Genomic DNA, 16,032 nt, shown 5'->3' with positions numbered 1-16,032 from the left:
TTGTTAATCTCAGTAAAAAAGTACTAGACCGCTACTGGACGGATTTGTACGGAACTAAAGTAATATATGTTATACCACAGATAACAATATATTATAATATGTACCTAGTTACTAGTACATATAATATTATATTATCTGTGATAATACTAGATACGCTTGGTTTTGCTAAGATTACATAATAACAAAAGAAAGGAAATTAGACCGGGAGATACTGACACAAAATTTCGAGTCATTTGTAACAGGATGGCGGTTCTACAGGGTTCTTAGTACGCAATGACAAAAAGAAAAATGATGGTGTGAACGCTGGTACCGGCGGCTTAGTCGCGTGGGCGTTAGTCGAACTCGTCGGAAAATAGCGAAAGTCAAACGATTTGTAACAGTATGGCACTTATTTTTCCTGGAAGTTTGAGGATCAAAGAATATAAATACAAAATTTCAAAGATCTAGGTGTTGGAAATCTTCACTTATATAAATTAATACTAAATTAATTTTTCAAGTATGACAGCACTTTTTCCCCCTACTAGAAGTATGGCAAATATAATAATGGTCACATTTTATCAAATACTCTCCAAAAATCCAAATGCAATACTGGTACAAAAAGTTTGGCGAAATAAATTTTTTTTGCAGATTTTCGGCGGTATGGCGACCATTTGGAATCGTCCGAAAAGTATGGCATGGCGATTTTCGTAAATGGCTGCACGACGATGGTTACCTGTGCAAAAGTTAGCCTGGTACAAATGGTTGAATAATTGTTTTATTTAAATCAACATATTCGCGTCGGTATGGCGGGCTGTAAGTCACACCGGAAAAGTATGGCATGACACTACCGCCTACTTCTTTTTTATGGGCTATCGGTAAATACTAAAATTTTTGTGTTACAAATCGTTTGACTTTCGCTATTTTTCCGACGAGTTCGGCTAACGCCCACGCGACTAAACCACCGATACCAGCGATCACACCATCATTTTTCTTTTTATCATTGCGTACTAAGACCCCTGTAGAACCGCCATCCTGTTACAAATGACTCGAAATTTTGTGTCAGTATCTCCCGGTCTAAATGAAAACAAGTCTATTTTATAAATCAGAGTACAATTTATTTCATACAGAAAGAGGGTGGTTAACAAAAACATAGGCATGTATTTTATTGTCTCCTAATGCGGTTGCATCCAAATGCACATGTGGTCAACTCTTATTTGGTTTCCGGGGCATATATCCTGATGTATAGTTTTCTTGTACTGCAAAATATGATCAAATATTATTAATTCCCTTTAAAAATACATTAAAATAAAGGCTGTGCGCTGGAAGCTTTCGATTGTTGAAATATTTTAAAAATCATTTAATGTTTAACGATTTTTTTATTTTTGTAATTAAATTTATTTAAGCACTTCAAATAACAGTAACGTAATTATATAAGTTTTCTTGTGCATACCTGTAATTGGTGTATAGTGTATACATCACATTAATATTCGTTAGTTGTTTAGATCTAATTGTTATAATTTTTATGTGTACTCTGTTGGTATGTCTAAATAAATACTTAAGGGCCGATTTTTCAATGCTTGGATAAAACTTATCCGTCCAATAAAGTATTACACGATAATATTAAAATGTCACGTAAACTGTCAAATACGGGCAATTAGAATACGTTTTTAAAATGGTAATCTTATACATTACTAGCTGTTGCCCGCGACTTCGTCCGCGATTCGGTCGTTTTTCGTCATTCGTCGTTTAAAAAAAATACGTGACACTTTATTTTTGAATGTTCTTAATTGTCTCTTATAAAATTTAACTACATTAAAATTGAATACTCTGATAAGAAAATCTTAAAATCATCGAAAATCATAGACATCGAATATCTGAGAAAAACATGAATGAATGTGATTTTAATTCTACATTTCTTAGTAATTAAAATAATAATCTAAATTAAATGTAGATTAACAGTTTGAGCGCACCATTATAGAATATGTACCTAAGTAATAAATTACGTTAGTTTACATAGTAACTTTACTAAAAACACGATGACTTTCTTTCGCGCTCGGTACCACAAACTAAGCATGTTTGTGGTACGTGGCCCGCGTCACTTTACCCCCCACGAGTTCCCCTCCGTTGCTATGCGAAAATACATTCGTCGCCCTACTGTAGAAAAAATTGTAATACTGTGGCCTGGGCGTTATAACACGCTCAGGGAATTCCTGAGTGCTGATAGACTTCCGTCTATCGGCATTTATACCAATTTTATATTAATATCACCATCTTAAGGAAAAGCTTCTAATGTCGATTTAAATCGCATATATACGGATTAACCTGATGAATTAACATGTTCTAAAATTGTGAAATGAGTTCAGTTTTAAATTCGAGAAATATTCATTTCTTGTATTCGATTATTCGTCGTAGTCGAATACAAAATATATTTAAAGAAACTTAGGTTGGCCTTCAGGCAAAAGGGATCCTATCAAATGATAAACTTGACCTTGTATTTTAAAAGTAAGAATGAAAGGAGCATCTGATAATTGTTGAGCACCAAAGGATCATTTAAAACGCAATACTATAAGAGCTAATATTGTCTAAGAACTGTTTAGATTGCACATGTTCCTCTAAAACTTAAAAGTAGTGATTTCAAAGGTTCCGGCGTATCTTCAAACGAAAGCCGACTCCTTACTCCACTTTAAAGCATTACAAAAAGAACATACGTTATATATCGCCTATACAGAAGATGATCTGTAGGTAATCAATTGTGAGGTTATAAGCAAACCCACTTTTATATTTGTCGGACCACACCACCGAATTTGTAGATTGATCTTCTATGTTTACCTCTAAGTCATTAAGACTATGTCGAAATCTGTCTGCAGTAAGACGGGCCTCTCGCTATTCGTCCGTTTCAAGAGACCAATAGTTTCAATTCTTAATCTTTCATTAAACAAACTTATTAATCGTTCTTGTCTCAAATAATGGTAATATTCGCGTCCCTACTCTAGTCATTGCTTATGCTCATGTTCATCTTCGAGAGATCGAATAATATTATGGTGCACCCTATTATTTGTCAAACGGTCTTCATATTGAGTAAAAGTTTCAGATTCTCGAGATAAAATATGACGATCGTAATCAGCTGTGAGACGTAATTCCCTCTCAGTGAGGGTTTCGGTCTCACGGGATAGTACAATATGCCATTTGCGATCAGCTGTGAGACGTTATACCCTCTCAGTGAAGGTTTCGGTCTCACAGGATAGTACATGCCGTTCGCGGTCAGCTGTGAGCCCCAATTCTCGTTGTGAAGCGGTTTCAGGTTCGGCATAACACATGTTGTTTTCGGTCAATAGTAAGCCTCTTATCTCTAACGATCCTTGAGAACTCTTATTTCTCATTTTCTTAACTTTGCTCGAATTTCGATATAAAGATTTTTTAGGTGGCACTGATGCGGGTGAATAAAAATTAAGTTAAAGCCTGATTCCCACGACATGTTTGCTTCACAAATCCGACCGCGCCACACCACACCACATGCCATGGGAATCGGCGCGCTTGTCGCTCGCCAGTGCTTGCCATATGCACACATGCCGTGGGAACGCTCAGTTCAAATCGCGACGGATGGCGACAAGCGCTTGTCGTCTGCCAATGCTTGTGAAGCAATACATATAATAAAATTGTGGAAAAGTGATGTCCGTACAATTAAAATATGTAGAAAAAAATTAGCAGGTGTTATTATTATCGAGAAATCGAGAGAAACAATTTTTTTCTCTTAAAAGCTCCCCCCCCTCCCACTTCCCGAACTCCGATTGACCGTAATTTATTTTTCCTTACATTTTTATCATATCCTTTTCTAATGGGTTTCATCCTACTGCGATTTTTTTTTGTTTCAAAAATTATCTACCCTGGTGTATAGGTAAATTTTCCACATATAATGTCCTTTAAATTATGTCGTATTATATTTTTAACCCCCGACGCAAAAAGACTGGTGTTATGTGTTTGACCGCTATGTATTTCTGTGTGTGTGTGTGTGTGTGTCTGTCTATGGCACCGTAGCTGGCTAACAGGTAAACCGAATTAGATGCGGTTTTTTTTGTTAGGCAGAATATTTTCCGACGCTGGTTCTTAGATAAAGTGTATCAAAATTGGTTCATCCACTTATTATACCTACATAGGGGTAAAAGTGGGAATGAAAAAAATGAAAGTTATAATTTATTTTTAAAGATCGTCGGGAAGTTTATGAAATTATTTATTCCTTTTTCTATACACTTTTCTTCGTCTAAACGGTTTAGTTACGTGCTCTCTCTCTCTTCAGCCTTTAGTTACGTGCGTGAGACAGGAAAGATCTAATTTGGATTTGTTGCTGGATTTGATAAAAACTGAGTATCGATTAAGCTGATCAGTGGCTACACCATAGATTATTAAAAACATCCGTTTAAGAAAGGAAGGAAATAGAATTTGCTCCTCTCCCCCCCCTGGTTCCTAAAAAATAATATGACATAATTTAAAAGAAATTTTACGTAGACGTACACGTACGTAGAATTAGTTAGGCATTTCTTTTTTGATTTTCGATATTATATACTAATCATAATTTTTAATTACATTATGTAGTAACTATTTGGTATAGGTTAGGCATTTCATTTCTTGATTTTCTTTAATAATTTGGTACGTAAGTTTTTTAGCTCAGTTTAGTAAGAAATTTTAATAACAATTCTTTTAATTATTTATGGTAAAGTCCGGTCGCGGAGCAGGAAGAATTTCGTACATTAACCTGTCACTGTCACTCCCTTGTAAAAATAATGTGTCTTGCTCGCACAGGTGCAATGACCGCCGTCCTTAGGGATTGTAAACCTTTAACCTGAGAGCGTAAGGTTTGTGTTTGCTTGATTGGTGTCAGGTGTTCAATTATGATTTTGTGAATTCAAAATTTATAAGAATAAACCTCAAACTCTTTATGTCCAATCAAAATCCGCCTAAGTCGAAATCGCGTGTTAGAATAACGTATTTCTGTAATATTGTACCTACATAGTAAATTATTTTTTGAAAAATAAGGTCATAAAGAAGTTTCACTTCTTATGTGTGTACACGCACACTTTTTTTTATATAATATATCGTTGTTATTGAAAAAGTTAAAATGTAACTAACTAATAAGTATTGTAAATGAATAGAGGACATTTATTTAATAAATTAGTAAAAAACATTTTCTCCTCCAAATATTTCATGTAAACTGCACTTCATTCAAAAATGTTTGTGACCACTGTCAGTAGGTAAAGAGGTCATTGTACGAAATTTCATTGTAAGTAATTCAGCATGGGCGTAGCCACGGTGGGGCTGGGTGAGGCGCTTACCCTGACTTTGATCTGGTAGGTACTAATTGTGAAGGGGAGTGGGCATGGGCGTGGGATTGGGACTGAACGTGGCATATGGCGTGGGAGTGCGAGTGGGCGCGGGAGTGGGAGCATGAAAATAAAAATGATTTTTTATTGTTGCCCCACCCTGAGCCCATGGTCATAGGTCCCATAGTCACTATTCCACGCGAAAGAAGTCGCGGGGACAGCTAGTAGACAAATATAATCAGAAAGCTTTGAACTCCTAAGCTCAACCATAAAAGATAGACATTTATGATGTCGGGAGATATTTTTTATATAATATGGAGAACATTTCTTTCATACTTGATTTCTGTGTAGCTTTAACCATTAAGATACACGCATTAAGAACGCACACGCGACGAAAGCTTAAAAATGGAGTTGCTGCTCTGCTCACGAATATGAAAAATAATAGTTATTTAGGAAATATATTTCATGTGCAGAATTGACCTCTACAGATTTAATATAAGTAGGTATACATATATTTAGATTCCAATTTCCATGTAACGTTAAATTCGACTATACAATAACTAACAGACAACGCAGGTTACTCTCGTTTCCGTAAGTTGAGGCGGCTACATATTCGGTCCTAATAACATGACTTTTTGTGAACGAAACGACAGCGCGGTTTAATTCGATGGCAACACCATCAGAAAAAAGGAAATATTTTTAACTTTGAAAAAATATTATGATTTACACTATTATTAATACTATTTTAACATTAACACAAATATAAGACTGTGAGTGTGTAAAAATAAATCCAGCTAGTTTCACATCACACTTATGTTTATAATTAGGTATACGACATGAAAATATATTAATTACCAAGCAATAATCATATAGATAAATACTGAACAAAAGTATTAACAGTCAAAGTATATTATTTTTTACTAACAACATGTAAATGATGAAGGAATAATAATTATCAACGAACTAACCTTTTTGTATAAGAGTCCCGCCTCGTGATCGAATTATTAAAACACGAAGATTTTTAAAAATGTAACCAATGAACACAATCAATATTAGATTAACTGTAATGGTGTCTAGTTTGACTTAAAATAATATACATCTACCCTCACTTTTAAAAATGTAGTATATTCACACGAATTATAAGCGCACCTTATAGGGAAGGGAAGATATGGGTTAAAGAGTTAAATAAATAAATAACATAATTATATTTAAATTATTAATTTTTAACATTGTGTTCAGTAGTGTTAACATGTAAATTGATTTGATTTTTACGAAATCTCATAGATGGCGCTGAATCAAATTTGTCTTTATAGTACTAAGATTCATTAAACAGTTTCTCTGCCCAAATTACGTAAATGACGTAGTTTTTATAGTGTAAAGCTAGATAATAGCATGGCTTACTCAAAAACAACATTCAAACATGAGTCTTTAGATTGTACGCTGTCGTAGTACACGGAATACGTAAGAAAAGTAAAGGTTCACAGCTCCTCCCCCGGAGGTGATAGCATGATTATATGTTTAAAAAAACCTCACTCGACCTGTTAGTAATATTCATGCAAAATTTGAAGTCAATCTATGCAGTACTTTTCGAGATTAGCTCGGACAAACATACAGACAAACAGACAAACAGACAAACAGACAAACAGACAAAAATTCTAAAAACTATATTTTTGGCTTCTATATCGATTATAGATCATGGAATATGTATTCTTTTAAAAAAATATTCAATGTACAGTTTTGACTTTCCTACGATTTTATTATATGTATAGATTCGACGAATAAGTTTTATCCAAGCATTGAAAAATCGGCCCTAAATAAAATAAATAAAATAAAATAAAAATAAAATCATTTTTTTTCGATGCATAATCATTTACCTATAAGGCAAAATATAGAAAATTTAAGTCTTGTTAACGTAGTTATCTGTACAATGTAAAATACAATATTATTCAATTCAATCAATAATTCTTTGTAAGAAGGTAATACTGTGGTACCTAATACCTAACCGTTTTTATTTTTAACTTATAATTTATATTAACAACAACAAATTACCGCTCGTAGGTACGTGTTATGTTCGTAGATATATTTTTAATTCTTACCATGGTGGAGACGGCGCGGTCTCGAATCAAAAATCTTTTGTTTTCTCTATTCAAATATATTCAATCAACTTACCGACCAATAGTTCCAAGGAGGATAATACGGCATCCAAGTCTTCGTTTCCTTTTGAGGTTTATCTTCTCCCAATTCGTTACCTGGCGCTAAAGGATCATTGTCTTCTCCAGATTTATCAAAATGAGCTCTTAAAGAATCAATTTTCTTCAAAGTTGGCATTATTTTTCCATACGACTTCAGTTTTCGTGATCTCGATTGTATTTTATTTAAGTGATGATAAATATCTATTAATAGTTCTAATTGTTGTAACACTTCGTTGTTATTAACATTGTTGTATTTAGGACGTTGTTTATTTTTATTCACTTGTTTCGTTATTCGAATTTCACCATCATTCAGGTCATCGAAATGAGGATTTGTTGGTTTAAAATTTTGATGGTTTGTACTTCCTACATTTACATTATCGTTTCTAAAAACAACGTCTTCCTCAGAACTGTCAATAATATCATATTTCTCTTCTAGGTCTTTATAAACATTTGTCGCAATATTAATAACCTCATCCTTGTTTACTTTATTACCTTGAAATAAGTTTTCGTATGCATTATCATTGTTATTCTCTTCAAAATTTAATCGTTTCTTGTGAATTCTAAGTATTGGTTTGTAAAATGCATTCAATTTGTAATCGTATTCTATTTTACCTTCATCTTCAGTATGTGGTACGATCTTTCTTATAAGTTTCTTTTTTCTGTTAAAATTATGAAGATTTTCGTTCTGATTTCTTTCTTCAGGATCAGTTTCTCTATTTTTGTGTTGAGCTATGATAAAAAGATTAGGTTGTTCATTATTGAAATTGGCGATCAATGCTTCTACTAATTTTAAGTCCGGTAAATTATTTATTCTTAGAATTGAGCTGTCGCAAGAACTAATAAATATTATAAATACTAGAACGCTAGTTATGTCTCTCTGCATTCTGTATGAATGTTAAGCCGAAGTGACTTTAATTAAGAATTCCTATGAAGCGTAGAATTGGTTCTAATCGGTATTGGATATTAATTTCCTAGAATTTGACTTATAACCGAAGATATTATTGATGATGAATCTACAATTATTGTAGAAATTCGTTATGCGCCTAGTCTAGATATACTTTAGATGTCCTGAAGGGCGTATTTTTTGCCCATCAAACTACAATATAGAATGTCTATGTGAATAATTTTATATATAATTTATCATTTTTATCAATATTATTTGTTGTGTTTGTGTGAGTTGAAATTAAAGTTTATATTTTTTGTCTGATTTGTTTGTTCTTTGGTTTCTATTTTTTATTTAGAGCGAATTTAAATCTCTAAAATTTGTAAAAATGAGGATTCGAATAACTTAACAGCTGATTGATGATAGCTCTAGGTATTTAAATATGCATACTATTATGAGTGATACCTACTTGTATAAACGAATTCATACATGTAATTACAATATTTAGGGATCTCATGTTTACTGATAAATTTTCAAAGCACTCTGGTTTTACATACATTAATAATTATCTATACTTATATCCCTACTCCAGTGACGAATTAAACCTTTTTGGGGTCATGGGAAAATCGAGTAAAGTTCATTATATATATTTTAGGGGTAAATTAAGAGGTATTTAGCACAATAAGCTTCCATTGAGCGCCATTAAAGCGTTTTCAAACATAACGATTTTATTGCGTTTTTCGACATCCATACTAATATTATAAATGCTAAAGTAACTCTGTCTGTCTGTCTGTTACTCAATCACGCCTAAACTACAGAACCAATTTTCATGAAATTTGGTATAGAGATATTTTGATACCCGAGATAGGACATAGGCTACTTTTTATCCCGGGAAAATGATGCAATCCCGGAAATCCCACGGGAACGGGAACTATGCGGGTTTTTCTTTGATTGCGCGGGCGAAGCCGCGGACGGAAAACTAGTTCTTTATAACGTGAAAATTATTGAAATATAAATGAAATAATAAGATTATTTTTGATGAATATCTATGCGCAAATATTTAAACAAGCTATATTTATAATACTGGCCTTAGACAAACGTTAACGCGGGGCGTGCATGTTGAATATAAAACAAACATTTAACAAAGGAGTCGGATATTGTATTCAGTATGTTACATTTGTATAACATAATGGAAAGCTCTCCTCATTAATGTCTATTTAAATGAAGATTTTTAAGCCATGATTTTATGAAGAAAGGGGTGCCAAATATTAACAGTACCACAATGAATAATTTACTCCACAGATGATTTTCAGGCAAGAGGTGCGACAAAGCTACCACAGATTATTAAATAGTTTTCATCATCATCATCAGCCCATATGCGTTCCCACTGCAGGGATACGGACCTCCTATGAGAGATAAGGCCATAATGCACCACGCTGGCCAACTTCTTTGACATGCTGGTTTCTTAACGATGTTTTCCTTCACCGTAGAGCAGTGATGATGTTATAACATGTGCAGATACCTGTATGTGTTATAACACTTATCCTCACTACTGACCACTGCACAATAGTTAGTAACATATTTGCTCTGTGGTTAGTTATGATCTAAACTAAAGAATCGCATGCGATTTCTTGTACGTATCGGACTCTGTTCAGTTATGCCTTAACACGGTAAGACGTCACGGTGTCTTTCAAACGGATTATCGCTAAAAGCTTTTCTCAGTACGGGCAAACTAAATTTGTATTCAGCTATGAAAATGTCATCTTAATAGAGTACATTTTGTTTATTATTTTTGTAAATGGCGCCATTGTTGTTTAAGTGGATTTTTGTTTCTAAACGTTCTTAATTAAGTTTTATAAATGGTGTTTCGGGTGTTTTTTGTTCCGAATTGTAAGAAAAATTAAATTACAGATACCTACATTTAAAAGGGTTAAAAGCTAAAATTATAGCAGGATTCCCCAAGTTCGAATGAAAAGATTTCCGTTAAAAATAAACGTTAATTGAAACAATTTCTCGGTAATTGTTTTCATTAGGTTATTATTGTATCTTTTTTCTTTTATTTATGGATCAACTGTATTAGCACAGACTAATAATAATATACTACGTATACAAGTATTAGCTGTAATTAAATATGTTCTTCTAATCTATTTCGCTTACGCAATTTCGTGGCTAGTCCAGAGTAGGTAACATGTTTAAATGCTTCGATATAAATGCGAGTGTTTTTTTGTGAAGGTGATGAATGTTTGTTGCTCTTTCACGGGAAAACCATCGAACAGATTTTAATAATATTTTGCAGTGATGTAGCTTATACACCAGAATAACATGTGTTAGCTAAAGAAATAATTACTTACAAAAATATGCTTTTGCGGGTTCGACCGCGGGTAAAACCGCGCGGCGCAATTAGTTTAACATATTGTTTTCAACACACTACCCATTACGTCACTATCATATCCAAATGTGTCTTAACCCTTAAATAACCGTAAAATGCCGCCAGCTATTAGAGCTAGCGCGCACCACGACTTTCTGCAGCGTGATTATTTTATCGCAGAAATACAACGTATGAGTTACTATGACAATGCGCGCACATGCGATTAAATAATCACAGCGATTTTAAAATTGTGATTTGTCACATTTTGCTGCGACTGCTCGCGACGCGATTGTCGCGAAAATTAAATGCAGAATATGAAATTGTATGGTACCGCGCGCACTGCGATAATAAAATCGCACACTCGGGCCCGGCCGGCACTTCACTTGTGTTTCGTCTGTCCAACAGTAAACATCGTAGTTACATAGGTTGGTACTGTTTGGTAAACATGAACTCAGTAATCTGTCAAAAGTTTGAATTTATTTATTTAACACTTTATTGTGCAAGAAACAAAATATAATTAAGTACATAAAGGTTACAATAATAAAAAAGCGGCCTTTTGGCGGAATTTTCATTCTATAATAGCCAAAGAATTTTTTGGGATACATCCGAAGTTCATTGTATTTCTGATAAAAGAAACCATTGACAATTCTATCTGCTGTAAAAGGATGAGTCCAATATTGACGAATTTTCTTTTTTTTTCTTATCCTCCGAAGTAGTAAATAAAGACAAGCAACTTGTACGAAATCAATGATGAAGTGAGTAATGATCACTATTAAATTATCGCTGTGCGCGCACCGTACTCTCTGCGATTTTCTACAGCGCGATTTTGAAATCGTGTCGCAAAAATTAAAATCGTGATGCGCGCTTGGCCTTAAGGTTTTAGTGCCTGTAGGTTATATTTATGTCCTCTTACGAGAATTATATTACAAGATAAGGACCCCATATGCATTACGCGGGATAATTTCAACGCCAATGGTTAATAAATTTAAAGTACATACGTTTAACTCTAATTTGGTTCCGTCGATGTGCTAAAATAGGTTATTGTACGTCTGGTTATAATGGATTCGTTGAATGTGTCGAGTTAGGTAGTGATTGTGGATGGAATGAGTTATAACTTATAAAAATGAAGTCCTATTCCCTATCTGTATAATGCATCTGTTGCACTGATCGATTTTCTTTAGAGACAAGTAAGTAAGCCTTCTGCATCCTGTCAGACCGAACATATATTTTTGGTTATAAGTTTTAGTAGGGGGAAATAATAAATAATTTGGAAAATCCAAAAGTGCACGCCTCATAATTTTTTTTTAATAAATATTTATTAATTATTATTTTTGTTTATTTAATAACAATTAAACCACATCGAATCAGACCCTGAAAAATGAAAGGGTTCTATTCCTGAGCATACTCAAGCGTAAGAGAAAAAAAAAGACTCGATTAGTAAAGTATTTCGGTCGCTATCGTGTTAACAAGAAAAAGGATCCGCACATACAGACACACGGACGTCCAAGACAGAACTTTTTTAAACTGTTTTTTAACTAGTTTAAATAACAAAAATGACATCAAAAATATCATGAACGTTAAAAATAGTGTTTTTTCTTAATATGTGTGTGTATGTATTATCTTACAAGTGCAATGTATGATACATAAAGACATTTTAAGTTTGAAAAATCAGATGTTTTGCGCGAAGTGACAGTAGTACCCACCTCAACGCTTCGCTTATGAGGCGTGCAATAAAAGTACAAAATATGCTAGTTGCCTAATGCGTATTCCTTAAATTATATTACTCTAACATATTATTAACTAAATTTATATAAGACATTAAAAGAATTTCGTATTGTATTAGTTAAATAACGTAGGGTTACTTTATTAAATTTACATACCTAATGCTAAAATTTTATAGACCATTCCCTAGTTATTCTATTAAAATCTCCATATTCTAACGAACAAAAAATTAATTTAAATCTTCCTAAAACCCACTTACACTAGAGTCGGGTTAAATTTACGATTTCAAGTGAAATAAGGCACTTGTTCTATAGATTGCGATGTTTTGCTAAGATAGCTTAAATTCGACATGAATATAATTATGTAGTAAAATTTACAACCACAGTTAGTTACAATCATACATAATTACACGATACAAAAAATATTTAATTTTACTAAACAATACATTTAAAATATGGCCGTTATCGGAATTTTTTACTTGAGAGACATAATATATCCTATTGTGTTTTAAAATAGCACGTTCCCTGAGCAGTATAATTTATATAATTTTAAAGACTGACATTTAATAGTAAATTCCCTAACCGTTATTAAAAAAAAGACGTGTGGCACTCGGGGACTGTCGCGGTAAAGCTATTGCATAGCATGCCTTCAAGTCACACCTCCGTGCCCGTCGGAGTGGGGAGCGTGAGGCTTTTTTTTCGTTATGGAATTTCTGGATTCGGTCCCCGCGCTAAAGGCCCGCGATAGAAGCTATGCATTAGCATAAAAAATATTTTTCGGAGATTCTCACAAACAAATCATCTTTAAATATGTTTCTTTTGGGCTTGCGAAACGTAGCTTTCTATTAGACGAGACCATAAGTCCACGACTTAGTTCTTGATTGCAGTGGATTTATAACGGTTTTATGACTTGCACTGTACAGCGGGATAAAGTAGAACTTCATTCGTGAGTTATTCCCTCCTTTAAGTATATATTTTACAAGAAGCACTTGTAATATTAAGTAGCTGGAAGATTATAATATTCTAAATAAATCATGTATCAAAAATCTATACTAATATTATAAATCTGACGAGTTTGTTTGTTTGAACGCGCTAATCTTGGGAACCAGATTTGAAAAATTGTTTCAGTGTTAGATAGCCCATTTATCGAGGAAGGCTATAGGCTATATATTATCATCACGCTTACGACCAACAGGAGCGAAGCCACGCGGGTGAAACCGCGCGGCACAGCTAGTGTTACATAAAGTTTACATATAAATATTTAGGATCAATGAATGACATGACAATTCATTTGTTTTTATTTGTTTAAATATAGGGATAAATCTCTGGAACGGCTGGACCGAGAAAACTGACAGATAGCTGATGTAATAAAGTTATTAAACTATTATTTATTCTGTTATTTCATAAGGATTAGGAACATTATGATTAAAAGGAAAAACACGGGTGAAACCGCGGGACGCAGCTAGTATAGTTAATAAAAATAAACGATATGCCTACATAGAAATTTGATATCGTTTTTGCAACAGTCAATTCGAAACGATCAAAGTTAGCAAGTTAAAATGAAACACTTAAAGAGGTAATAAAGCGGGTTTTTGGACTAATGAAGCTAGGAAGTTGTGGGTATTACCGAAGGGTGAATTATGACGTCATTTGGGAAAAATTTGACGTGACTGAGTTAAGTTTACGCATGCTCAATTAAGTTTTGTGTTTTTATACGAGAAAGTGTAATTGTAAATGTTGAAAAACTTTGACGACTTGACAGAGAAACTTATCATATTAACGAAAAAATTACTGTATTATTCTTTTTTTTTCATTTGCTCTATTAATATAATGTTCGGCTTTTCCGGAAAGATTTACCTAAGGGTTATATTATATTTCGCTTCCCAGTCACCTAAGAACACCTAGATCTCTAAATAGACTCTATTTGTAAAGATTTTCAGGACCCTTCCAAAAACTGAGCACGTAAAGATATTCTCTATACTATTTGCTACGGTTCAAAATTTATCTGTGTCAACGTAAGTTATGACATCGTTAGTTTTCTAACATTAAATTATTTTATAAGGAGTTAAAAGCGAAGAAGTAGAAGAAATTCGATTGCTGAGGTATGCCCATTGGTCTAAGGCGTCACAGTAAAGATGCAGATTCAAATTCCGCCTTTAATCAAAAATTTTCAATTCTTTACATCTTGTACATAATCGCTCAAAAGTGATAAGACCGCCTTTTGTACCTACTTATTTTAAGTGTAATAAGTAAACTGTTTGTAACATTTTCTCTCTTTTATAAATGCTTAAATAAATATTTTTAACTAAATTAATAAATGACGTTCTATTTTTTACACAACAGATTCGAATCCTGCGTTCAAATATTTAATATTATCAAATAGCGTAATCTGCCTAATCAAAGGAAAACAATTAAAAATGTAAAATTAATTACGCCATTTACTTGATAAGGTTTATAAGTGGGTCGCAGATAATATAAACGTCGATGGGAGTCTGCTGCGACCTAAATACTTCAGTTGAACGTCACTATCTAGATGTTTATTGAAAGATGTTATTGGAAACTAGCTGTATTGAATATTTATGCGTTTAGTTTCATTAATAAGTTAATTATGAGCAGTTTTAATGTACTTAAAGAAGAAGATGCCGTGTTGATAGTTTTAAAAATTAGTTCTGAATAATGAATAACGCTTATAATGTCGCATGTTGGTTTGTATAAGCTGTTTTATGGTTTTATTTGTACTATTTTGCATACTTACATATAAATTAATAATTTTCTTATAAATTGTTCTTTTCGAGCATATTTTTAACAATTATTTTGCTTGTAATGTAATGTCTCTATTAATATTAGAACAATAATTATATTCAGTCTTGTGGTTTTTTATAAAAATACCCTCTTTATAAGAGCAATCAGATATCCCTTAAAATAACATTAATCAAACAATCGTCAATTAATTTCGATCTGGCAATACAAAATGATGTCTTGCTCGTAAAGAAAATCGATTAGTAAATGTAAAACACATTCCCTTAGGTATAAGGTAAGGGATAAGTCTATAGCAATATAAAGTTTTAAATTTTAGTCGATAATAATATAAACGAGCGGCTTTGATCGTATGATAAAAGTAACAAATATCAACCAAGTAGGTACTTGCCATAATCCATTTGCGAAGGAAATTTAAGTCAAATGATATAGCAAATTTTGCGTAAAATGTACTATGATTACTAACTAAAATAAAATATTAGGACTTCTTTTGGATAGTCGAGCAGTTCCTAAAGAGTCTGTATTTTTACCCTTCAAATAATACGATACCTAAGAATTTTCTTAAACTTAGAGAACTATAGGAAAATTCTAACAACAACCAAGGTTTTCCACCTTCCATATATTAACTATCTACAGTAAGCTCCCTTTCATACAAATATATTAAAATATACTGTAAGTAGTGCCGCTTTGAAGCCTAAAACAGAATTGGTTATAATGAAGTTGATCTCAGCTGAGTGAATGCTAAGACTTATTATAGTATTTAGCGAGCGAACCGGTGTGTATTTAATAGCTTCGACCCATTTAAGTGAGTCGGCTT

At 33.1% G+C, this 16,032-nt stretch overlaps 1 protein-coding gene across 1 annotated transcript; it reads right to left on the bottom strand.

The window, feature by feature from the left end:
• Positions 1–1,098: 1,098 nt before the first annotated feature.
• LOC149477502 (uncharacterized) lies at positions 1,099–8,369 on the bottom strand. The gene is made up of 2 exons (XM_089711029.1): positions 7,464–8,369; positions 1,099–1,235 (listed from the first exon to the last, which is right to left on the bottom strand). Exons 1-2 carry the CDS (start codon positions 8,367–8,369, stop codon positions 1,152–1,154), a joined length of 990 nt encoding a protein of 329 aa, XP_089567155.1. The 3' UTR covers positions 1,099–1,151.
• Between the last annotated feature and the right edge of the window lie 7,663 nt (positions 8,370–16,032).

Source organism: Colias philodice, chromosome 25 (genome assembly GCF_061535455.1).
Source record: "Colias philodice isolate Cphi_HAF_F1 chromosome 25, ilColPhil1 Martin Lab GWU primary, whole genome shotgun sequence".
Lineage (NCBI taxonomy): Eukaryota > Metazoa > Arthropoda > Insecta > Lepidoptera > Pieridae > Colias > Colias philodice.
The sequence above is the reverse complement of the archived record's forward strand: the minus strand, read 5'-3'. Positions and strand labels throughout refer to the sequence as shown.

Excerpts from the sequence above, each read along its gene's own strand:
- LOC149477502 (XM_089711029.1), bottom strand. The coding sequence starts at position 8,369 with ATGCAGAGAGACATAACTAGCGTTCTAGTATTTATAATATTTATTAGT. Across the intron at positions 1,236-7,463 it reads CTCCTTGGAACTATTGGTCG|TACAAGAAAACTATACATCA; the intron begins GTAAGTTGATTG and ends CATATTTTGCAG.